The 27688-nt window shown below is 37.9% G+C and overlaps 1 protein-coding gene across 1 annotated transcript; it reads right to left on the bottom strand.

Moving 5' to 3' along the window:
• Nucleotides 1-518: 518 nt before the first annotated feature.
• LOC124973525 (olfactory receptor 14C36-like) lies at nt 519-1478 on the bottom strand. The gene has a single exon (XM_047537416.1). It carries the CDS (start codon nt 1476-1478, stop codon nt 519-521), a length of 960 nt encoding a protein of 319 aa, XP_047393372.1.
• Between the last annotated feature and the right edge of the window lie 26210 nt (nt 1479-27688).

Raw genomic sequence — 27688 nt, forward strand, 5'->3', positions numbered from 1 at the left:
AAATATGAACAAGGTCATGCTTAATGCAGCTATTTCACTGATAGGACTAAAGGATCTGACCAGACCAATTAAAGAGCAGGAATGTTTGCTTGAAGGCTCACAGATTCAGAGGTCTTAATCCATAGAAGGCTTTCCCCATTCCTCAGGGCCCACGGTGAGGTTGAATATCATGGTGGAAGAAGGTGGTGGAGGGAAGGAACTCATGTCATGGTGATCAGAAATCACATAGACTCCACTGCCCAGATACAAATTATACCACAAAATTACAACCCAATTTTCACCTCCTCCAGTCACACCCCACTCAGTTAATTCCCCAAGGGGATTAAATCACTGATTGGGTTGAGAGTATTACAAACAAATAATTTATCCTCTGAACCTCCTTGTATGGTCTCACACATGGGCTTTTGGGGGACACATCATACCCAAATGAAAATGACTGATAGTAGAGTAGGCAGTGTAACTTGTAAAGACCTGAAGTGAAGGACATTGTATAAAATTATGAACTTCAATCAGTAAAATTAGGATAATGCTGAAATGCATCTACACCTTTTTCCTGAGAAAAACTGTCTTCCCATGACTCTCATCACTGCTTCCTTTACCTGTTTGTTCCTGAGACTGTAGATGAGAGGATTTAAGAAGGGAGGAACCATGGTATAGCAGGCAGAGGGAATCAAGTCCTGGAGTGTGTCAGAGTTTGCTGAAGACCTCAGATACACACCTGTGCCAGAGCTGAGGAAGATGGACACCACAAGGATGTGAGGGGTGCAGGTGGAGAAGGCCTTTACTGAGGCGGTGGTGGGATATTTCAGCACAGTAGAAAATATGTGAATATATGACATGATTATTAAACCAAAGCAGCCACCACCAAATATTATAATAGAGACTAGAATAAGGATCATGTTGCTGGTAATGTCAGAGTAAGAGAGCCACAGTAGAGAGGGGATATCACAGAAGAACTGATGGACCACGTTTGACTGGCAGAAGGACAGCTGGAAGGTGTTTCCAGTGTGCACACCTGCATACACCAGGCCACTGAGCAAGGAAGCCAGGGTCATGCGAACACAAAACTGAGTGTTCATGATGGTAGGGTACTGGAGAGGCTGGCAGATGGCCACATAGCGGTCCCAGGCCATGATGGAGAGAAAAAGAAGTTCAACACATGCACAAAAAAGGACCAAGAAGATCTGGGTTTCACAGCCACCCACTGAAATGGCCCTATTGCCAGTGATGGAGTTGACACAGGCATTCGGGACAGTGACAGAAATGAAGCACATGTCCAAGATGGACAGGTTCCTGAGGAAGAAGTACATGGGTGTGTGCAGGTTCTGGTCAGCAGTGGTGACAGTGACGATGAGCAGGTTCCCTAACAAGGTACCCAGGTAGGTCACTGTGAATAACATGAAATAGAGGAGACTCATATTCCAGCCATCAGGAAAGCCCAGGAGGAGAAATTCCATTACCATGGTGGAATTGGCCATTTTCAGGATATTTTCTTTGATTGGGAAGATAAAGAGATAATAGAAAGCAAAAAACATGATTAATACAATTACTCTACATATTCATGTCCAAGGTGTTTCCCTGCATAGGAAAGGAAAGCTCACCCTTGATTTTCTCATAGATTTGATCATTTTTTTGTTGTTGTTTGCTTAGTCACTTTGCCTATCAGGGCTTTCATAAACATGAGTCAAATATACATTCTCTTAATTGCACTTTCTATGTAGATCCACCTTGCTTACATCAACCTATTCCCATCCCTGTGATATGGCAAAGCAGAGGACATGTAGACAAAGTCCTGCAAATACATCACAGCAGTACTCATTCTGCTTTAAGTAAATCAGAAGAAAAGAAAAACATTTGTGGAACACGATTCACCTTTAAAAAATAATGCAGAATATTTGACTTTCTTCCAGGAAAGTATGGGAAACTCCAGGGACAGGAAAGTGAACTTCTGAGAAGCCTGTGTTCTTATGCCTTTTATCCATGGTATGGTCCCAAATTCTTTACCATGAGCTCAACTCATAAAAGAAAACTGCAAATAGCTTTTTTCTGTTGAAATCAATTCCTCAAGACAACATTCACCTTGCTTCTTTCAAGTCGTGTGCTTTGATTCAATTTTCAGCAGCTCTGGATTCTTGACTCTGATGACCTTGAACATAGAAGTTGTTAGGTCCTCTATCCAAGTTAAACATTTGAAAGAATAGTTCAGTAATATAAAGATATTTAAAGGTAGTGTATCTCTTCTCTTGTAATAAAACGATTTTTCCCTGGCACTTCAGAATATGAGAAATATCATACTATTATATCATGGTATCATTTTATATGCTTGCAAATTGAGAATAACACTGAATTTCACAGAACAATTTGCCAAAGATTTTCATCAAGTGACACAACTCTATAGTCTCCTAAAACTAATGAGGATTACAAATGAAATATTTGCTTTATAATATAATTAAGATAAACAGGAGATGATGGAGTGGTAGCTTTTTGTTTCTTATACTCTGAAAACATTTCAAAATAATGTAAGTAGAGCAGCATGTGTGTCCAGAATGATTTGATATGCTTACTACCTTTAATGGGTGTAAAATCTGTTGCAGTAAAATTACATTTCACATTGGTTCTAACAAACTATGGCCTCTTTTTCATGTGTGTCTTGAAAGTATGACTCAATTTTCTCTATCATGATTTACAAGCAGAAATAGCACTATAATCATTAAGGCACCATTGTTTCAGCATATCATTCTCATCAATGGTTATCTGATTACAGTACATAGCTGTATCCACCTACATGGGGAATTATGGAAGTATCATCATGTGAAGAGAATGATGTTCCATTTAGTCAGATCATTACAACTTCTTTAAATTCAAATAGTGCCTCCCCCAAACATTAGATCATATAATCTAAGTAGAAAATATTTCTAAGTATTCATTACTTTTACTTCCCAGTATATGTCTTAGTTTAAGCCATGATATGAAGTGGCATGGAATAAATAAGCCATATTAAAAGTGAGATTTATTATTATGACAATACAGATCCTTGACCTCAGCAGATTTAAACACGTTTTATTAAATGCACCAAATAACTGTAATCATCCTGTGAATTTCCCAAAATTATTTCAGAGTTCATGACAACATTTTGAGCAAAAGCCAAGTACCTTTATCTCAATGTGTATCTTAATTATTTAAGTAGGTTTTAGGAGAAAAGTGATGAAAAGTCCAAATTGCTTTTTCATAAGCACTAGAAAGGTAAACACTGAATGATATGTCCCCATTGTGTTTGATCATTTCTATGTAGAGTGCATCCCTTAGTGCAGGTGTGCAGGTCTGCAAACCAGGGTCTGGGCTGTGATATGTGTCTGGGCATGACCTGCAGGACTTCTCCTCAGCTCCTCCATCATGCCTCCCATGCAATCCCAATACTCCCATGCAGAGCCCTTGCAGGAGTTGGTCACCTCCGTTTCTGCAGGGCCACCTGTCTGACAGGGCATTCTGCAATGCTCTGTAATTTAGCTAACATCATTCTCTTCCACGAATTACAACTGAGAACATTAGTTACCACTGTATCCTCTGTTAATAAAGTTTTCTCCTCATTGTTGTTACTGCACAAAGTTGGATTCCTTTGTACTTTGGATAATTTGCCTTTGTCTCATTGATACTTTGCTTTTCCTTCCTTTCTTCTCAATGGTATCATAATCATTTAAAAAGACACTGACTGTAATCCTTAACAGGAAGATTTTTCTCATAGGCATAACACTGCTGCAGCAGCTCAGACAAGCTCAAACATGAGTCACCTACATCACCCTTTCCTCTGTCCTTTGTAGACCTGGGTCCCAATCAGCATCTTGCCATGTTAACCACACTCAAACTTAGTAAAGTGATCTTCTTGCTGAGCCTGTCTGCACTCCTCTGGAAGTGTGAGAGCCTTCCAGGGTCAGGGGTGGGTGACCAGACACAAGTAAGCTGCTGTAAATTTCAGTCGTGGTGAAGTTGAAATGGTCCTACTCAGTCTACCTGCAATCTTATCTGATCCCCATCTCTGTTCCTCCATGACACAAACTTGAAACTCATACCTCAGTGACACTCTTGTCACAGCTGGCAGAACCCCTTTTTCGACTGTCACATAATGATCCTATGTTCCCATTATAATGTATGGAACTAGAAAGGAGGCTCACATGCAACTTCACTTGTAAACTTCTTCATAAACTCTAATTTGTATTTCCACATATCTGTTTTCTTAAAAAATTGGCATATCATACTAAATCGCAGGAAATGAGTATATGTTCATGATCCCCACAACAATGTCACACATCTTTGACTTTTAGACCATGTAATGTTCATTTTTTACACATTAAGTAGAAATGACATGACTTCCTACATAGGAATTAGTCAATAATTATATTGTCACATTAATAACTAACCAGTAAGTTGGACTGATATTATTCTACTGATTTACAAATTAATAGCACCCAAATAGGCTTTGGACCATCTTCACTTCTGTAACAGATAAGCTCAGGCTGTCTTGAAATAATGAAAGCCTAACTCTCCCATGCATTCATAAGGTAATATCTAAAACAGTAATTGATCAAAAGGCATTATTGATGACATAACTATGACTACAGCTATTCCAAACACTGGGTTTTAGGGAAATAAGTAAATGATTATTGTCTTTACATAACGTAATTACTCACTCCTGAGTATCGCGTGCTGCCAATGTGAACAGAACATTGTCTCTCCTTGGCTTCTCTGTCTGCAGCCAGGGTGGACCTGTCCAGCCAGCACAGTGCCAGGAGGTATGTGAGGAGCTCAGTCACCTCTGCTTTATGTGAACCTGTTGCCCAGCTAGAGGATGCAGAGCCCTTGGGGGACCAGAGCACAGCCTGCAGAGACAGGAGCAGGCCGAGCACACCAGGAGGCAGCAGCATCCCCAGAGCCCAGGGGAGAGACCTGGTCACATGGCAGCATGTACAGTGGATGGCACAGGGAGTCCTCTGCTGAGCATCACCCTACCTCATTGCTGAGAAGGGAGTAGCACTGAGGAGAGGCTGGTGGGCTCACTGCGTGTTCTCATCTCTGCCTCTTTCACCTTGGTGTGAGTTAGGGGTGTTTATGGGATCCATTAACATTAGGGTGTTGAAAATTCTCACTTTCTCCCCAAGCTACAAGTTTGAAACATTTAACATTCTGTACAGTTTGGCAGAGAATCTCTTATAATTCAGATGACATGCTCCTGACATAAAACTAACCTCTGTAAGAGTTCATTGTTATAAGTTCAGTGTCATTTATCACAGTACAAAATTGTACAACTTCCAAATACCTCTTCTTCTCAAATGCTTTTATTAGTTCAGATGAACTGTCAAATCCTTTACACACACTGTACCTTTTATCTCTAATTACAGTCACTGGAAAACATGAAATTTTCTTCGAATCTTTACCTGTTTTTGAAATCTCATAAAAAAATAATCATTCGATATGATATCATTTTCTGGCTTGACAAGCCTAAAGTTTTCAAAATTAATCCAACTTGTGGCATGTATCATTAGTTCATTCCCTAAGGATGAATGACATTCCACTATATATATATATATATATATATATGTCTGAAATATTTTATACAATACATTCAATGGTGGACATATTGTTCTTCATTTTGTTAATATAATGTGGCTGATTTATTGGTTCTCATAAGTTTTGGCATCTTTAATATTTCTGGTACACATTCTGTGCACTGTATGATTATGCTGAGTAATTGTGTGAGTCAGCTTTGCATTTTTTTGACCACAAACACCTGGTCAAAAATAAAGAAATATTTAAAAAATCCCATTAAAAAAACACAACTCAGATGAGGGGAAGCACATTTTGGCTCAGGGGTTCAGAGACTTAATCTCATTGACAAATTCCATGGCATTGTACCCATGGTGTCAGCACATTGAGGAAGGACCCAGCAGAGAGAAACTGCTCTGGATGTGGCTATAAAAAAGGAAAGAAAGGGAAGGCAAAAGGGGATACAAGAAAGATGAATGCTTCCAGAGCTTTACCCCAGTGGCCACCTCCCCCAGCAATGCCCCATATGCATAAAGATACCACCCAGTCAATTCATTCAAACCAGGATGAACTGATTATTTTGCAACTCTCACAATCCAGTCATTTAACTTTTGAAAATTTGTGTTGGCTCAGGAGTTTTTTGGAGACACCTTACTTCCAATGCATAATATCCCCTGGTAGTCCCCCAAAACTCTTGGTCCTTTAACAAAGCAGATAGATTTTAGTCCATCTCCAATGGTTTCACAGTGTTAAAAATTCCAGGATTTCCCCAAAGTCCAAGACCACAATCTCACCTGAAACTGAAGGTAAATTCTTGATTGTGAATCCCTGTGAAAACCAAAAGCAAGTCTTATAAATTCCATATCCACTGGTAGAGAGCAAACCTTCCCATTCCAAACAGGATTAGTAGGGTTATTAAAACAATGGGTGGGTCAGAGGGAAAAAAAAGAAAAAACCCAGATAAGCAAACATAACTCCACCTGCAATTCCTCATTAGCATCTAGGAACCTTAACTGAAAGACCTTATTTCCAAAGAGATTGGGAATTACTATTCTTTGATCTTGCTAAGTGAAGAGCAAGGGGAATCTCTTTACTTGGCTCTTTCTGTAGGTATAAGCTTTTCCTGAGAGGCAGGTCATGCTACTTGCATATATTAATTTTTGGGGATTCCATTCCAAATTAGGCTTCACCTTCACAGCTTCACATATTACCATATCAGGGCCACCTACAGGACCTTGGATCCTGCTACATTTTGCCTGGCCTCCAAGGAATTTCTTTGAGATGATGGTAGAATCCTTCATGACCCTTTAACTTGAACACCCTGTCTTCCTGCAGAGCCAGTAACATAAATATCGTTAAAGACTGCTGCCAGCTGACACCATAGTTTAGTCCCTAAATAGCTGCTACATTGGTTTCTGAATGTATTCCTTGCTGTGCATAGTAATCTCACTTGCTCGGGCCCCTGTGCAAGCCTCGTGACACCTAGAGACTTCTTGAGGGAATGTTCCCTTCCAATTACTTGATTGTGCAAGGGATGTAGTTTTCCAAATGTCTTAGATGCTCTCAGTCTCCTTCCTGAGGTCTCATTGTGAAGTACTTGTCATCTCTAAAGGGACTCCATTCTCTTTATCACCACAACTTCCTTGGCCCCAGTTTTTAAAATTATCATTTTAACTCTGAATTCAATCTGGTTCTTATCTCTACTCATATAAACAACCACTTTCATACAATGCTCTATGTATATGTTATTGATATAAATATTTTAGATACTTTGTAAAAATTGAAAACTCTGATGGTTCTAACAAAATATACTTAGTCTTGACTATTTTCTTTAAATGCAGTATAGTAGCATTTAGTAAATTGTCTTTTTGGTGACTGAACTCTCATCAAATTTCTACCTTTTGACTATCCTAAGTCTTTGTGTTCTGTACTTTTGATTTCATAAAGCACTGACAAACATGATCACAAAAAGACTCTAAAAAGTACTCTCACATATAGTTTCCTCATAAGGGTAGACATGATATTTTGAAAACCTTGCTTTCCAAAATATATTTTGGACATAATTGATACTAATGTAAAAATTCTATTCCTTATTTCAAAACAAGTGGACAAAGTAAAAATTTTTGCAGGATTCTTCATAAGTTCCATGTGATACTCACACACTTACGGGGTTTTGAATTATTTGACAGAAGATGTGACATACCATGGAGTCATTATATCAATATTTCATTTATTCCCATCTCCTTGGTCACACAGTTTTTCAATGTAGAATATAAGTTAAATGTCTAAAAACATTCATCAAAGGGACATTTCTCAATGGGTGTTTTGGATTCAATTTATTTTCAACCCTATCCATTAAATTTAAATTTAATTTACCTTGCAACCTTAAAGCATGAAAAACTCATGAGTTAGAATTCAGTGAGCTATAGTTCTAGAGGAAATGCAAGTAATGTGTAGTTTGCAGAATTCATCTGGGGTCCACTGAAGGTTCATCTGCTCTAGCAGGGAACATTCAAACAGTGAGAACTAGAAACCATGGGACATAATTTCTGGATGAAGATTGCTTGCTGGTTGAATCATGTCACAGCAAGTCAAGGCTTCCTGCATCGACAGCACAGTGGTGCTTATTGGATCCCTTTATAAGTATTTCCTCATAAGCAAACTTTAAGAAATGCCTTTGATAATCAAACACAGGCATTAAGACTTTTGCAATTTCCTAGGTAATAAATGCATTTTTTGTTTAAAGTTTATGAGAGAAAAGTCCCAGGTAACATATGGAGGAAAACAATATGTATATCAGCAGATATGACAGCCCAGACCAAAAAAACTAGGAGAGCCTGGAACAACATATTTCAACTTCTGAAAGAATATGAATGACAGCCAGGAATCTTATACTCATCAAAGTTAACCTTCAGATTTGATGAGAAAATAAAATTCTTCCATGATAAACCAAAGTTAAAAGAATTTACAAATAGAAAACCTGCACTACAAAATATTCTCAGCAAAATAATCCATGAGGAGTAAATGAAAAACTACAATGTAAGTCAGTAAAGGGAGGAATTGCCCTAAAGGAGAAACCTTTGATCAAAAATAAGCCAAAATGGGCAGCAATACAAATCACATATCAATAATAATCCTGAATGTTAATGGCCTAAGCTCATTAATCAAAAGACATAGACTGGCAGATGGCATTAAAAAGAAAGACCCAAAAATATGCTGCTTTCAAGGGACACATCTCATAGAAAAAGACAGCCAGAGACTAAAGGTGAAAGGATGGGAAAAAACCTACCATGCATGTGGACTCAGTAAAAACATGGGTGTTACCATCCTTATATTAGATAAAGCGGACTTCAAGCCAACCTAGTTCAGAAGGGATAAAGAAGGACATTTTATACTGCTCATTGGGAACCATAAATTATCAAGGCATAGCAATCATAAATATTTGTGCCCCAAACAATGGCACAACCATATATGTGAAAAATTTCTCAATACCAGGAACCAAGTAGACCACAGTACAATAACACTGGATAAGTTCAAAACACTGCTCTCACCACTGGATAGATATTCCAAACAAAATTGAACAAAGAAACCATAGAACTCAATAACACAATCAATACATTAGACTAAACCGACTTATGTAGAATATTCCATTCATCAACATGCAAATATACTTTCTTCTCAGCAGCACAGGGATCCTTCTCTTAAACAGAACATGTTATTAAATAAAAGAGCCTTTAATAAATACAAATAAAATAGTCATTATCCTGTGCCACTAGAGGGAGCACAAGTATAGATTTGATTACTACTGAGGTTGCTCAAATATGTATTCCTGGGGAAGTTTGTAAACTACCCAAATTCAAGGACTTCTCCCCAGAGATGCCTTTGGTTTAATTTTCCTGCTCCCATGGTACTAAAGAAAAATTATAATTCCAGGAGTAATTGATTCTGATTGTACTGGTGTAATGCACATTCAAGTTTGGTTTCATGTGCCCTTAAACCTCCCCAAAGTATCCCTCATAGCTCAATTAATTGTGATTCTTTATATTACTGCCCAATAGCTCCTAAATGAAAGGGGGAATGCAAGATTTGGTTCCACTATTATTGGGGCAGATTTATGTACTATAAAAATAGACCAAAATTAAGCCTTTGCTTAAATGAGCAGTCCATCACAGGGTTATTGGACACTGGTGTTGATGTTAGAGTTAGACCCCTCTCAATGTGGCCTCGTGCATGGAAATTACAAAGGGGCCTCACCAGTTTGGAGCATAGAAGACAATAATAAGCAGGTACTTAAGAGCTCTCTATGGTTGTGATGCTCCACCCTTCCAACTCAGAGCAAGCTACTACTCATATTCAACCATACATTATGAAATTCCCTTTCTGTATGGGGCAGTAATATCTTGCACAAGTTACAAATGTCTATGGAATCTCCTTTTTTATAGGAGCCTCTGCAGATCTGACTGCCTTGCAATTAAAATGGATTGAAGGTCACCACTCCTGTCTGGGTAGAACAATGGCCATGGTCTAAGGAGAAAACGGCAGCCGCAGAGGCCCTTAATCAAGAAGAGTTTCAATTGGGACATATTGAACATTCTACCAGTCCATGGAATATGCCCATTTTTATCATAAAAAAGAAGTCAGTGTAATGGAGAATATTACAAGATTTAAGAGAATTTATAAATGTGTACAAACTATGGGTCTACTTCAGTGTAGATTGCTTCACTGTAATCTAACTTCTCAGGATTTTTTCTTACATGTAATAGACCTACAAGACTGGGTGTTTTTCAACCATTCCTCTCTTTCATCATGATAGAGAAAAAATTGCCTTCCCAGTTCCTGTTTTCAATGATCATAAGTCTGCTGATAGATATCAGTGGAAAGTTCTTCCTTAAGGTATGTTCAGTAGCCCCACATCATGTCAACATTTTGTGAATAAGGCTCTTCAGCTTTTCTGACAATTATCCCCACATATTCATGTTTATCATTATATGGTTGATACTTTGATTTGTGGGCCAATTCTTGTACAGAAGTTACTTTACTAAATTGTAACACATTCTATTACAACCTGTCCTCCATGTGGCCACAGAAAAAAATTTAATGACAACTTCCTATTAACTATTAAGGACATAAAATACTCCAATGTTATTCTGTTCCTCATATTCCAAAATTGACTCTTTCTTCCAAAATTTTCTGTTTCTTTGCAATAATTATTAGTACATTTAAATTGGCCCTGATGATACATTTCTTTTTTAAATTATTTTATTAAGCTTTTAATTTTTTACAGACTGCATTTTGATTCATTGTACACTAATGGGGTACATCATTTCATTTATGGTTGTACACAATGCAGATTCATACCATTCATGTAATCATACAGTATATAGGGCAATGATGTATGTTTCATTCCACCATTTTTAATACCCTCCTCCCTCTCATTTTCTTCTACATATTCTAAAGTTCCCCCATTATTCTCTCATTCCCCACCCCCACCTCCATTGTATATCATCCTCCACTTATCAGGGAAAACATTCGGCCATTGGTTTTTTGAGCTTGACTTATTTCACTTGCATGATATTCTCCAATTCCATCCATTTATTTGCAAATGCCATAATATTATTCTTCTTTATGGCTGAATAGTATTCTGTTGTGTATATACACCAGATTTTCTGCATCCATTCATCTGTTGAAGGGCATCTAGTTTGGTTCTACAATATAGCTATTGTGAACTGAGCTACTATAAACATTGATGTGGCTCTGTTACTGTGGTTTGCTGATTTTAGGTCTTTGGGTATAAACCCAGGAGTGAGATAACTGGGTCAAAATGTGGGTCCCATTACAAGTTTTCTTAGGATTCTCCATACTTCTTTCCAGAGTGGTTGCACAAATTTGCAACTTCACCAGCAATGTAAAAGTGTGCCTTTTTTCCCACATCCATGCCAACAGTTATTATTGTTTGTGTTCTTGATAAAAGCCATTCTAATTGGAGTAAGAAGAAATCTTAGAGTTGTTTTATTTGCATTTCTCTAATTACTAAAACTGTTGAACACTTTTTCATATATTTATCAATTGTCTGTGTGTCTTCTTCCATAAAGTGTCTGTCCAGGTACTTGGCCCATTTATTGATTGGGTTCTTTGTATTTTTGGTGTAAAGTTTTGTAAGTTCTTTATAAATTTTTGAGGTAAGTGCTCTATCTGAAGTGCATGTGGAAAAGATTTTCTCCCACTCTGTAGGCTCTCTCTTCACATTCTTGATTGTATCCTTTGCTGAGAAAAAGCTTTTTAGTTTGAGTCCATCACATTTATTGATTCTTGCTTTGATTTCTTGTGCTTTGGGAGTCTTATTAAGGAAGTCTTATCCTAAGCCAACATAATGAGGATTTGGGCTTACTTTGTCTTCTATTAGGTACAGGGTCTCTGGTTCAATTTCTGTGTCTTTGATCCATTTTGAGTTGAGTTTTGTGCAGAGTGAGAGATAGAAAATTAATTTCATTTTACTGCATATGGATTTCCAGTTTTGCCAGCACTATTTGTTGAACAGGCTATCTTTGCTCCATTGTATATTATTGGCTCCTCTGTCTACTGTGAGGTGACTGTATTTATGTAGTTTCTTCTATTCTGTACCATTGTTCTGACTGTCTATTTTGGTGCCAATACTATGCTGTTTTTGTTATGATTGCTCTGTAGTATAGTTTAATGTCTGGGATTGTGATGCCTCCTGTTTCACTTTTTCTATTCAGGATTGTTTTGACTATTCAAGGTCTCTTTTCTTCCAGATGAAGTTCATGATTGCTTTCTCTACTCCTATGAGGAATGTCATTGGGATGTTAACTGGAATTGCATTCAATCTGTATAGTGCCTTTGGTAGAATGGCCATTTTGACAATGTTAATTCTGCCTATCCAAGAACATGGGAGTTCTTTCATTGTTCTAAGGTTTTCTTCAATTTCTTTCTTTAATGTTCTGTAGTTTTCATTCTAAAGGATTTTAGCACTTTTGTTAGATTAATTCCTAAGTATTTAATTTTTTTTGACACTACTGTGAATGGAGTGGTTTTCCTAATTTCTCTTTCAGAGGATCAGCACTTATGAATAGAAATGCATTAGACTTACACATATTGATTTTATATCCTGCAACTTTGCTAATTCATTTATTAGTTCTAGAAGTTTTCTAGTGGAGTTTTGTGGTTCTTCTAAATATAGGATCATGTCATCAGCAAGTGGTGACAGATTTAGTTCTTCTTTTCCTATTTGTATCCCTTTAATTACTTTGGTTTGTCTAATTGCTGTGGCAAGTGTTTCAAGGATGATGTTGAATAGAAATGGTGAAAGAGGGCATCCCTGTCTTGTTCCAGTTTTTAGACAAAATGCTTTCAGTTTTTCTCCATTAAGAATGATGTTGGCAACATTGTCCTTGAAACTCTACCCAGAGCAATTAGAAAAACCAAAGAAATTAAAGGAATACAAATAGGAAAAGAAGGATGCAAAATATCCCTGTTCACTGATGACATGATTATTTATTTAGAGGAACCCATAAATTCCACCAGAAAACTTTTAAAACTCATAAGAGAATTCAGTAAAGTAGCAGGTTACAAGATCTATGCTTATAAATCCAATGCATTTTTGTACATAAGTGATGAATCTTCAGAAAGAGAAGCTAGGAAATCTACCCCATTCACAATGGCCTAAAAAAAATAAAATACTTGGGAATCAGTATCACAAAAGAGGTGAAAGATCTCTACAATGAGAACTACAGAACACTAAAGAAAGAAAGCAAGGAAAATCTTAGAAGATGGAAAGATCTCCCATGTTCTTGGATAGGCAGAATTAATATTGTCAAAATGGCCATACTACAAAAAGTGCTATACAGATTCAATGCAATTCCAGTTAAAATCACAATGATGTACCTTACAGAAATAGAGCAAGCAAGCAATGAAATTCATCTGGAAGAATAAGAAACCCAGAATAGCTAAAGCAATTCTTAGCAGGAAGAGCAAAACAGGGGGTATCGCAATACCAGATCTTCAAATCTACTACAAAGCAATAGTAACAAAAACTGCATGGTATTGATACCAAAATAGACAGGTAGATCAATGGTACAGAATAGAGGACATGGACACAAACCCAAATAAATACAATTTTCTCATACTAGACAACGGGGCCAAAAATATGCAATGGAGAAAAGATAGCCTCTTCAACAAATTTTGCTGGGAAAACTGGAAGAAATCCATATGAAACAGAATAAAATTAAACCTCTATCTCTCACCCTGCACAAAACTCAACTCAAAATGGATCAAGGACCTTGGAATCAGACCAGAGACCCTGCATCTTATAGAAGAAAAACTAGGTCCAAATCTTCAACTTGTTGGCTTAGGATCAGACTTCTTTAACAGGACTCCCATAGCACAAGAAATAAAAGCAAGAATCAACAACTGGGATAGATTCAAACTAAAAGCTTTCTCTCAGCAAAGGAAACTATCAGCAATGTGAAGAGAGAGCCTACAGAGTGGGAGAAAATCTTTGCCACTCATACTTCAGATAGAGCGCTAATTTCCAGAATATATAAAGAACTCAAAAAACTCTACACAAAGAATACAAATAATCCAATCAACAAATGGGCTAAGGAAATGAACAGACACTTCACAGGAGAAGATGTACAAGCAATCAACAGATATATGAAAAAATGTTCAACATCTCTAGTAATAAGAGAAATGCAAATCAAAACCACCCTAAGATTCCATCTCACAACAATTGGAAAGGTGATTATCAAGAACACAAGAAACAATAGTTGTTGGCGAGGATGTGGGGAAAAAGGTACACTCATAGATTGCTGGTGGGGTTGCAAATTAGTGCAGCCACTCTGGAAAGCCATATGGAGATTCCTCAGAAAGCTTGGAATGGAACCACCATTTGACCCAGCTATTCCACTCCTTGACCTATACCCAAAGGACTTAAAATCAGCATACTACAGAGATACAGCCACATCAATGTTCATTGCTGCTCAATTCACCATAGCCAGATTGTGGAACCAACCTAGATGTCCTTCAATTGATGAATGGATAAAGAAACTGTGGCATATATATACAATGGAATATTACTCCACCTTAAAGAATGATAAAATTATGGCATTTGCAGGCAAATGGCTGAAATTGGAGAATAGCATGCTAAGTGAGATAAATCAATCTCCAAAAACTAAAGGACAAATGATCTCGCTGATAAGCAGATGAGGACATATAATGGAGGGTGGGAGAGGTTAGCATTAGGGTTAGGGTTAGGTTTAGGGTTAGGGTTAAGGAGGGCGGTAAGAATGGAGGAAGGAAGGACTGTATAGAGGGAAAAGAGTGGTGGGAGGGGTGGGGAGGAAGGGAAAAAAATAACAGAATGAATCAAACAACATTACCCTATGTAAACTTATGATTACACAATATGTCAAGGTATGTCTTGACTCCATGTACAAACAGAGAAACAACATGTATCCCATTTGTTTAAAATTAAAAAAAAGAACTCAAAAAACACTACACCAAGAAATCAAATAACCCAATCAACATATGGGCTAAGGAAATGAACAGACACTTCACAGGAGAAGGTGCACAAGCAATCAACAGATATATGAAAAATGTTCAACATCTTTAGTAATAAGAGAAATTCAAATAAAAACTACCCTAAGATTCCATCTCACCCCAAATAGAGTGGCGATTATCAAGAACACAAGCAACAATAGTTGTTGAAAGGATGTGGGAAAAAAAGTACACTCATACATTGCTGATGGGGTTGCAAATTAGTGCAGCCACTCTGGAAAGCAGTATTTAGATTCCTCAGAATGCTTGGAATGGACCCACCATTTGACCCAGCTATCCCACTCCTCGGCCTATACCCAAAGGACTTATAATCAGTATACTACAGAGACACAGCTACATCAATGTTCACAGCTGCTCAATTCACAATAGCCTGATTGTAGAACCAACCTAGATGTCCTTCAACTGATGAATGTATAAAGAAACTGTGGTATATATACAATGGAATATTACTCAGCCATAAAGAATGATAAAATTATGGCATTTGCAGGCAAATGGCTGAAATTTGAGATTATCATGCTAAGTGCGATAAGCCAGTCTCAAAAAACTAAAGGATAAATGATCTCACTGATAAGTGGATGATGACATATAATGGGTGGTTGGAGGGGGGCAAGAATGGAGGAGGGAAGGATTGTATAGAGGGATAAGAGGGGTGGGAGAGTTGGGGGAAGGGAAAAATAACAGAATGAATCAAACAACATTACCCTATGTAAATTTATGATTACACAAATGGTATGTCTTTACTCCATGTACAAAAAGAGAAACAATATGTATCCCATTTGTTTACAATAAAAAAAAAGAATGATGTTGGCTGTGGGCTTAGAGTAGATGGCCTTTACAAAGTTGAGGTATGTTCCTACTATTCCTATTTTTTCTAGTGTTTTAAGCATGAAGGGGTGCTGTATTTTATCAAATGCTTTCTCTGTATCAATTGAAATAATCATGTGATTTTTAACTTTAAGTCTATTGATGTGGTGAATTACATTTATTGATTTCCGGGTGTTGAAACAACCTTGCATCCCTGGGATAAACCCCAAATGATCATGGTGCACTGTCCTTTTAATATATTTTTGTATGCAATTTGCCAGTATTTTGTTAAGGAGTTTTGCATCTATGTTCATCAGGGATATTGGTATAAAGTTTTCTTTCTTTGATGTGTCTTTTTCTGGTTTTGGTATAAGGGTGATACTAGCCTCATAGATGAATTTTGATGGTTTCTCTCCTTTTCTATTTCCTAAAATACTTTGAGAAGAATTGGTATCAGTACTTCTTTAAAGGTCTTGTAGAATTCAGCTAAGAATCCATCTTGTCCTGGGCTTTTCTTGGTTGTTAGGCTTTTGATGGCTTCTTCTATTTCAGTGCTTAAAATTGATCTGCTTAGATTGTGTATGTCTTCCTGGTTCAGTTTGGGAGGATCATGTCTCTAAAAATTTTTCAATGTCTTTGATATTTTCTATTTTGTTGGAGTATAGATTTTCAAAGTAGCTTCTAATTATGGTATGTCTTTCAAAGGTGTCTGTCATGATCTTTCCATTTTCATCACAAAGTCTAGTAATTTGAGTTTTTTCTCTCCTTCTCTCCATTAGTGTGGCTAGGGGTTTATCAATTTTGTTTACTTTTTCAAAGAACCAACTTTTTGTTTTATCAATTTTTTGAATTGTTTCTCTTGTTACAATTTCATTGATTTCAGCTCTGATTTTAATTATTTCCTGTCTTCTATTATTTTTGGTGTTGACCTGTTCTTCTTTTTCTAGAGCTTTGAGGTGTAATGTTAGGTCATAGAGTTGATGACTTTTTATCTTTTTATTGTATGAGCTCAATGCAATGAACTTTCCTCTTAGCACAGCTTTTGTAGTGTCCCAGAGGTTTTGATATGTTGTGTCATTGTTCTCGTTTACTTCTAAGATTTTTTTTTATTTCTTCCCTGATGTCTTCTGTTATCATTGCATCATTCAGTAGCATATTATTTAGTCTTCAGGAATATGAGTACTTTTTGTTTGTTGTTTTATTGTTCATTTCTAATTGCATTCCATTATAGTCTGATAGGATACAGGGTAGCATCTCTATTTTTTTGTATTTACTAATGGCTTGTTTGTGGCATAGCCTATGGTCTATTTTGGAGAAGGATCCATGAGCTGCTGAGAAGAAAGTATATTTGCTTTATGATGGATGAAATACTCTGTAAATATCCATTAGGTCTATATCATTGATTGTATTATTTATTTCTATAGCTTTTTTTCAGTTATTTCTTTAACAACTGATATGCTATCAGGTGTTGAAAAAGCAACATAATCCCACCAGTTTTTTTCCAGTTAATTCCTGCACTGATTACAACTCTTCAACAAGTTAATGAAAAATTATCTACAGTTCTTATGGATAGAATCCCCAACATTCATTGTTCTTTTATCTGTAATAATCTTTACATGAAATCCTATACCCTTGCTGCAGTTGATGCCATTTATAATCAAGACTTGTCTACATTAGAGTAGTTATATTCTCCTCATTTTTCAGGAAGAATTAGTCTCCCTTATGCTGATATGTATGCTCAATGGATCTCTGATGGTCACAACCATATTTTATCTCTCATAGGAACTGATATTCATGTACTTTCTCTTACTTATGGAAAGATTTTACATTCACAACATTTACAGTTTTCTTCATATCATCAAGCTGTCTTAACTGATGCTTTGGCTCCTGTTGCTTTCTATGCACCTCCAGATAAACACCTTTCCTTATTGTGTCAAGTCTCTTGTGTTCCTTCTTCTATGATCTCCTCCATTCTATTTTCCACTGGGATTACTGTCTACAGTGGTGGAGGAAAACAATGGGACATTGTATCCATATTGACTGATAAAAAATGGACTGATTATTACACATTTCCTCAAGCTTCTCCTCAGTGGGCAATATTAGCTGCAATTATTTTGGCTCTTTGTATGTTTCCCCCCACCTTAAAAATCATGGCAGATTCTCAGTATATAACCAAACTGATGCCTCATATTTTCTCTGCAATCTATCACCTCATCTGGACTCTAATTTATTATCCCTGTTTATCAGTCTTCAATCTCTTTTACAGGATTATACAGTCCCAGTGTTTCTTGCTCACATTCCTAGTCATACTAAGATTCCCAGAATGCTCACTGATGGAAAAGCTCATGCCAATGCTGAAATCACTTTATTCTCTCTTTTCAGATGCCATGGAATTACACAATTTTTTTCATTAATATTCTCATGTTGAATGAAATCCTTTTCTATTCCTCTTAACAGGTCTGTTTCATCACTAATAATTGCTCTCATTGAACACCCTGTTGTTCCCCTACTTGGGAAACTCTAAACCCTCCAGATTTTCATTCTAATGCACTTTGGCATGTGGATGCAACTCATTTTCCTTCCTTCCACCCCTATTCTTTCTTACATGTTACCACAGATAGATATGTCCTTAGGCCTTATATGGGCCGGTGCACATCTTTCAGAGATGGTCTCAGCCTGTATCTCTCATTTTCTCTTCTGCATTGTCACCATGAGTAAACTTCATCATTTAAAAACTGACAGTGTTAATACTGCTTATACTTCCAATGCCTTTGCTCAGTTTTTTAATCAATATAATATAATTCTAACCCATGGAATTCCCCACAATCCTACTGGACAGGCCTTAATTGAACATGCACATTCATGCTTAAAACATGCCTTTTAAAACAAAAATATAAAAGGGCATCTAGCCTTACTCATGTTAACAATGCTTTCAATATTGCCTTATTCACAATGAATGCTCTTAATGTACAATATGAAGATAATGCACAGTGCTGGTCCTCTGTCTTGAACAGACACTTCTCACCTAAGGAACCACTACCAAAGATTTATGTAAAATACTGAGTTCCACCAGATCCAATATGGCAGGATCCTGTACCTTTGATTACTTGGGGGAAGGAATATGCTGCTGTTCTTATTCTACAGGTCGTGTCCTAATTCCTGCCAAATATGTGATGCCAATCATGAAGTCCTTGGGATCAAGGACTTGAAACCTGATTCAAAAATTTCACTTGTTCCTAGATGAAGAGGACCCTAATTCAAAGAAGGAGACTCCTTGAAGAACAAGAGACCCAAGGGAACTTGTCTTCTAATCATCTAGTGACTTTGAGGGACACAAAGAATTTAAAAACATCTGATCAAGAATTTCTAGCATAGACAGTTGGAAATGTATCCCAGAAAATTTGTTTTATAACTCTGTTTATAAATTTTACCCCAAATTCCACAACTCTCTTGAGCCTATTATTGCATTTTTTTCTCTGTTTTTGCTCCCCTGTTGCTGGTGTTCCTGTACATAATACTATTTCATCTTTGGTTTCCTGCACTCATTTTACTATTCCGGGCCACTTACTAAAAATTTTTGATTCTTCTGAAATTTATATTATCAAGCTATTCATTAAAATAGGATCACTATTGATTATTTGCTGCTGTTGCATCATAAGCGATGCCAGGAACTTAATAATATGTGGCTTTATTAATTTAACTGAGAACAGTAACCCCATCCAAAAAGAATAGGATCATCTTAAAGCATTGTAATAAAAGATAAAAAAGATGATGGAGGTTGGGAATTATTAGATTGGTTAACCTCATGACTATCAAATTTTACATGGATCAAACAGATTTTCAAAGGAGAATGTTTATTGTTACTTGCCTTATTATGCTGCGCTGCTTTTTGCCAACCTCTCCCTTGCTTTCTTCCTCCACCTTGCTTATACAAAAGACAAGTCATATCTATTTAAAAAGCCAAACACAACAAAAAAGGGGAGTTGTGGAGGTTTCAGGTCAGTCAATGTTCAGAGAAATGTAAGTCCATCAAGTGAGCAAACTCCTCAGGACAGTAAGATCTTCTGTTTGAATAGGTTAGAAATGCTCTGCAACTACTCTGTCCTGGAGTCCTGGAGACAATATCTTATTATGAAATCATTTGGTACTAGTGGACTCTGAGAAGCAAGCAAGTTATGTGTCTACAAATGCCCAAGGCTAACTGCACAAATATAAGCTAATGTAAATTGATATCACCCTGGAATAGATAGCAAAACTGAATTGGTTTTTACAAGGGAGTCACTTCTTGCTTTCACCATCTTGTGTGCTTTTCTCTTTATATCCTCTCCCCTTAATCTTTACAGCTGGACACCAGTTTACCTTTATAGAAGATCACTTTGGCTAAAAATAATTTTCTGCAGTCTTGTTGACACTTTCCATTATATTCCTTTTTTCTAATGGATCATAATTATTTACAATGATACTGACTGTATATCCTGAAAGTGAGGGTTCACTCACAAATACAGCAATTCTGAAGCATCTCAGGCAAGTTCAATCCTGAGTCACCTTCATCATCATCCTCTGCCCTCTGCAAACATGGATTTGCACCACACACACCCTTCAAAGTTATCTTTCTTCTGCACCTGCCTGGGTTCTTCTGGAAAGGTGTGTGTTCCCCGGGGTCAGGGTGGGTGGCCAGATACTGGTATGTTGCTATTAATTTCACAGTGAGGGTGAAGTTCTAGTGGTCCTACTCAGACTACCGGCAATCTGTTTCTTTCCCCATCTCCCATTCCTCCCTGACACAAACCTGACTTTCACCTAAGGAATATTCTTGTTCACTGCTCTCTATTTACTGTGGGCAATTAATTTAATTTTTCCAATTATTGTGTACTGGAGTTTAAAGGATACTCAAATGCAATGTATCCTCTGAAACCCTCTTCATTTTTCTCTAGTGTTAAAAATCAACATGTTAATCAACCTTTCAATAATTCAGTATATAGCAACACCCCATGTTACTGGTGCATATTTCTTGATTTTGGACCATGGATCATGCATCATTTTATCTTTCAGGAGCAAGTGCATGACTTCCTGCATGGTGGTTAATAAACTAATACCTGTGGCATTGTTGACTGACTTCTCACCAGCACTGGACTTTCTTTATTCTACTGATTTACAGATGAAGAGCTCCCAAGCAGACTCAGCCCATCTACTCTGCTGTAGCAAACACAGTGCAGCCTGGGGTGAGGTCATGCAAGCTCAGCACCCTGTGTACTTGTAAGATAAGTCTATTTAATGCAGTACTCACTCAGAAAATATAACTAATGACACAAATATCACCACAGGTATTTCAGATTTCAAGGTTTGAAAAGAAGAAAAATATTGGTATTTTTAAATCATTTGATTATCATGGGACACATAATACAGTAATACAGTGTGTAAGAGTGTAAATACATATGACAAATTCAGAAGGTGAGGGTGATGAGACAAATCCATGTTAACCACCTTGCAGTTTTTCACCCTTCCTTCTCACCTTTAGGCACTTCACAGGTTATTGCTGCTCAACCCCAGGCATTTGTGTCATATACAAGATGGAAAGTTAAATAGCTGTTTAGGATCTGGAAGCTGGCATAGAACTACAGAGACATGTTCTTGTATTCTATTTTTTTAATACTGAACCATGTACTGCTTTTGCCCTCCCAATATATTAAGTAAATTCTCCAGTAAGTAGTTTGAATCATATAAGCTTAATTGATATCCTTCTTTGCTTATGTGTTTTAACTGCAACTTGAAAATTTTTTCTCAAAATTTGATTTACATTCCTCATCAAAAAATCTCATAGGAAATTTCAGATTTTGGAGATGATACAGTAATATGTGAATCACCACCTAACTTTCTTAGGTTCTCAGTGTATTCTTGGAGATTTACAAAATATGATTACTTTATGAACTGAGGTTTTTTAAAATATGAGAAAGTTTTAGTAAGTGTACATTGACCTCAATTATTTTAGAGCATTCAGATCCACATTTTCCTTTATTCAATATATTTTTATGTTATTTTATTAATTTTTAAATTTGTTCTAATTAGTTAAACATGACAGTAAAATGCACTTATTCACTTGGATAAATCATACATAAATGAAATGCAATTTCTAATTTTTTTTCATTTGGCATATTGTAGAATCACACCTACCATGGAATCCTATATATACATGAGATAATAATGTATCTTCACTCTACTATGGTACCTACCCCTTCCTTCACTTCCTTCTACCTAATCTAAATTAAATGTATCCTTCTTTAGGACCCAGGCATTATTGTGAATTAGCATCTGCATATCAGAGAAAACTTTCAGTCTTTGGTTTTTTGGGTTTGGCTTATTTCACCTAGCATGATATACTCCAACTCCATCCTTCTACCAGCAAATGCTAGCATTTCAGTTTTCTTTAAACTGAGTAATATTCTTTCACACACACACACACACACACACACACACACACACATTCTCCTTTAAGGTTATTGAAAATTCCCTCAGAAAAACCACAGGATGGGACATAAATAAAACAAACTCAGGTAGCAAGAGGGTCAAGAAAAGAAGTAGGAGGAGAAGTTAGCACATTTTTAATACCAGAAGTATTAGGAGGGAGTGCTCCAACTTCTTTCCTCTATAAGGGAGAAAAGCTGGGAGTTTTCCCTTTTGGTCCTTATCTGGATAATATTTAAAATTAGGGAGGATATGGGAAGCAGATCACATTTAAAAATGAAAAGGATTGCTTGGGTTGTAAGACACAGAAATTAATTGTTTTCTAAATTACTCTTTCCTATTAGAAATTATGGTCTACTACTATTGATCATCCATTAGGAATGCTAATGAGGGGCACTTTGTCACATCCCGACTCCATAATGTGCTTCAAAGCCTTGTGACCTTATTTTTATATTTTGCCAGTGGACACACATACTCATTACACCTGATATACATTTAGTATGATGTGAAAAATTATTGAAAAGGAGAACATAATTGTGATAAGGACAAAAGTTGAGTTTGATGAATTCAAAATGCTTCAGTGAAAACACAATATTAGAAGTTTTGTTCCCAAAGGTGCTGAAAAATAAGAATGCATGTCATTTGCTAAGTAAACTCTTATCTATCTACCTGTCACCCATCAGTTTGAGATTTTGTCTTTCTTGCCTTGTTATGAATGTATTTCTTTGTCAGCTCTCTTATCTGTGCAGATAATATTGTCCATTTTCTAAGTGTGTGGTAAGTAAAAGTAATTTGAAAAGAGTAAGTTAAACACATAAGTAGCAGCATGAAAAACTGTCACATGCGTTACTTGCAAACACTGTGCAAACATCCATGACAGTCCAGGCACATTTCTACAGAAACACTAAAAGTCATAGCAAGTACTACAGTGTTTAGAAACTTCTCTGGCCTGTTATTTTGCATAATTAAATATTTGTTTCCTGGGATAGCTGACTCTCTTGATGAGATTGCAATTTTTGAACAGAATAAAAATGAGACTTCAGTTGGATTTAGATCCTAAAGGCCAAATAATCACTCCTGAGTGTTGCTGGTTCTCCACAGGGGAGCAGAATTGAGTCTGTCCTCAGCTTCTATGAACTGTGCCTGCAACTAGTGTGAATGTGTTCAGCCAGCACAGTGCCATGTTGGATGTGAGGAACACAGTCACTCTCTTAAAGTAAGCATGGCACCTTGCCAGAGGGAGCAGGCCCCTCAGGACCCCAAAGCTCAGTCTGCAGACACAGCAGGAGTCCTGAGCACAGCACCACGCAGCAAAATCTCAGGAGCCCAGGGGAGAGTACCTATTCACCTGCCAGCATGGGCAGTGGGTGGCACAGGGGAATCCTTTGCTGGGAATCACCCTAAGTCTTTGCTGAGAAATGAGTAGCACTGAGGAGAGACTGATGGGCTCACTGTGTGTTCTCCTCTCTGCCTCCTTCACCTCAGTGTGAGTTAGGGGTGTTTATGGAGTCAGTTAATATTAGGTTGGTGAAAATTCTCACTGGCTCAGCAACCTGCAAGTGGGAAACAGCTAACACTGCAGTTCAACAGCAAAAATCCTCACAATTCAGATAAAATTCAGGTTACATAAAGTTAACTGGTGTAATAGTTCATGATGACCAATTCAGTGTTATTTATTGTACTGCACAACTGTACAACTTCCAGCTTATCATTTTCCCAAATACTTTTATTACATCAAATGACTCATTGATCCATTACACAACATTGTCCATATTATCTCTAACTGCAGTCACTAGAAAACACTAACTGTATTCTGTGTCTTTGAACTTACGTGTTTCTGAAATACCATATAAATAAAATTATTCAGTATATGATCTGTATTCTGGCTGAAGTTAGCCTCACATGATTGAAATTAATCCACCATATAGCATGTACCATTATTTCATTACTTAATGATGAATGGCATAGCATTAAGTATATGTGCCAGAAATATTTTAATTAACATGTGCATTGGTGGACATAGTTTTTTTTCATGCTGCTCATAAAAAGCAACTGATTTATTCATTATCATATATTTTGCCATCTTTGAAATTTCTGATAAACACTTTACACACTCTAAGATTATGTTGAATAATTGTGTCAGACTGGTTCGCATTGTTGTGAAAAAAATACTGGATCAAAAACAAAAAAATAACCCAGTGTAGTCGTGCGTACCTGTAATCCCAGTGATTCAGGTGGCTGAGGTAGGAGGATCGTGACTTCAAAGCCAGTCTCAGCAACAGCAAACTGCTAAGCAACTCAGTGATAAGATATCTCTAAATAAAATACAAAAGAGGGCTGGGGATGTGGCTTAGTGGTGAGTGGTCCTGAGTTCAATCTCTGGTACTAAAAACAAACAAAAATCAAACAACAACAACAACAACAAAAAAAAACCACACCCCAAACAAAAAACCAACTCAGATCAAGGAAAGCAGATTTTTGCTCACAGGTTCAGAGTTTTAGTCATCTGTCTTCTGTCAATTCCATGACTTTGTGACCATGGTGTTGACACATTGAGGAAGGACCCAGCAGAGGGAAGCTGCTCAGAAAGTGACTGCCAGGAAGCAAAGACAGGGAAGGGAAAAGGGGATGGAAGGAAGATGACTGCTTCCAGGGCTTGACCCCAGTGGCCACCTCCTCCAGCAATGCCCCACATGCAGAAAGCTGCCACCTGGTTAAATCATTCGTTCAAACCACGATGGACTGATTAGGTTGTTGCTCTCAAAATCCAATCATTTTACTATGGAAACTCCTTGCCAAACAGTAAATTTTGGGAGACATCTCAGATCCTATCCACAGTGTTTCAACACCAGACTTTCGTACACTCATGTCCATGTCACAATGAAAAATTATTTTAGTCCATCTACAAGGGTCTCTAGTCTGAACAATTCCAGCATTGGGTCAAAGTGCAAGTCCAAAATCTCACCTTAAACTGAATTTAAATTCTTGGCTCTGAGTCCCTGGAAACATTTTTAACACTGGACACACTGCCACACACTTACACCTCATACACCTTAATAAAAAATGTGAAAAATTATTAGAAAGTAGAACATAATTATGATTAAAACCAAAAGATGAGGTTGATGATTTCAAAGTGCTTTGGTAAAAAATGTATATAATATTAGATGCTTTATTTCTAAAGCTACTGAAAAATAAGAATATGTCATTTGCTAAATTAATTCATAACTACCTACCTGTCACCTACCAACTCCTTGACAATTTGTCCTTCTTGCCTTAATCTGAATGAAATTATTTGTCATCTCTCAAATCTTAGGAGAGAATTCTGTGCTTTTTCGAAGTGTGTGGTAAGTAAAAGTAACTTGAAAAGAACAATTTTAAAGTCATAAAAGGCAGCATGAAGGACTATCATAGGGGTTACTTCCAAACTCTGTGTAGACATTCAACACACTCCAGTTACATTACTAATGAAGCCCTAGGAATCAGAAAATACCAGAGTGTTTACAAGACATCTAGCTGCCTCTTATCTTGAAGAATTAACAAATCAGTTCCTGACTAGGTGAATTCCTGGATGAGTTTGCAATTTTCTAAGCAGAGTAAAAATGAGGCTTCATATGCTTTAAAATCTTACTGCCAAGTGCTTACAGCTGAGTGCTGCCTATTCTCCACGTGGGAGCAGAACCCTGTTTCTCTTTGGCTTCTCCCATCAACTGTGTCTGTAGCCAGTGAGGACATATCCATCTAGCCCAGTGCCACATGGGATGTTGGGTGCTCAGTCAACTCTGCTTTATGTGAACCTGTCCTTCCCAGTGGGAGCATGGTCTCTGGGAACATAGAGCTCAATCTGCAGAGACAGTAGAGGGCCTGACCACACCCCCAGGCAACAGTATCTCCAGAGCTGAAGAGAGAGGACCTGGCCATGTGCCAGTGTGGACAGTGATGCTGGGCATCATCTGAAGTGATTACTGAGAAATGAGTAGCACTGAGGAGAGACTGATGGTGCTCACTGGGTGTTTTCATCTCTGCCTCCTTCACCTCAGTGTGAGTTAGGGGTATGTATTGGGATCAGGTGACAGTAAGGGTGGTGTGCAACTCTCAGTCACTCAGCAAACTGCAAGTGGGAAACATCTAACACTGTCTGAATCCAGCAGCAACATTTCTTAACTTTGAGATGAAATCCACATGACATAATGTTGACAGTTGTAACAGCTCATGGTTAACAAAGCAGTATTATTCACCACATGAAAAAATTGCACAACATCCAGCTACAACTTGTTCCCAAATACTTTTATTATTTTAGATGAACCCTCTAATCTGTTACACACTCTGTCCCTGTTATTCCTACTTTCAGTCACTTGAAAATTTGAGTATATTCTGTATATTTGAATTTAAATATTTGTCAGATTTCATATAAATAAAAGCATTCAGGTTTTTTGGTTTTCAAGATGGCAGACTAGAGGGCGACTGCATTTCATGTTACTCCAGGATGCAGGATTCAAAAGAGGAGATAGTGAGAGACTTGGGACCAACTCAAAGCCGCCGGGTGAGTCTCTCCCGTTGGGGAGGCGTCCCAGATGGGGCAGTAGCCCCGGAATGCAGAGAACTTTGTGAAGTAGAGTTGCTCGGCGAGACACCCCTCCCCCCACTAGAGCGTTAAACACGGACAACTGGGCTCATTGTAGGGGAGGCCACACAGCACAGCGCTTGGACTTGGAGCAACCACTGGGGCTCCGGGTGGCTGCCTGAGGAGAAGCTGCGTGGCGAGCTGTTTGGACTCAGAGCAATCACTTCTGAACACCAGGGGGTTACCTGGAAGAAGAGGAGAAGCGCAGCGGGTCACTTGGTATAGGAGTGACTGCATCAGAGCCACAGGCAGTTGCCAGAGGAGGAGGCAAGTGGTGAGTTGTTTGGACTCATAGCGAATGCTCCTGAACACCGGTGGCCTGCCTGGAGGAAGAGCAAGGTGGGTCGCTTGGTCTCCGAGTGACCGCTCCTGAACACCCAGGGGGCTACCCCGAGGAGGAGGAGGAACAGGGTGGGTCACTTGGACTCGGAGTGACTGCCTAGGGTTATGGGCGGTTGGCAGGAGGAGGAGACGCAAAGTGAGTTGCTTGGACTCCTAGTGACTGCATTGGAACAACAGGCGGCTTTCCGGAGGAAGAGGTGTGTGGCGAGTCTCTGGGTCTCGGAGCTATTGTATGGGGCTCCAGGTGGTGGCTCAGAGGAGGGCCCACATAGCCAGGCAATTAGGTGCAGAGCAGGGTCCCAGGACATAGGCGGCTTCTTGCTGGAAGAGCCGCACAGAGACATGCCT

Source organism: Sciurus carolinensis, assembly GCF_902686445.1.
Source record: "Sciurus carolinensis chromosome 19 unlocalized genomic scaffold, mSciCar1.2 SUPER_34, whole genome shotgun sequence".
Classification (NCBI taxonomy): Eukaryota; Metazoa; Chordata; class Mammalia; order Rodentia; family Sciuridae; genus Sciurus; species Sciurus carolinensis.

Coding starts and splice junctions, on each gene's coding strand:
- LOC124973525 (XM_047537416.1), bottom strand. CDS start 1,478: ATGGCCAATTCCACCATGGTAATGGAATTTCTCCTCCTGGGCTTTCCT.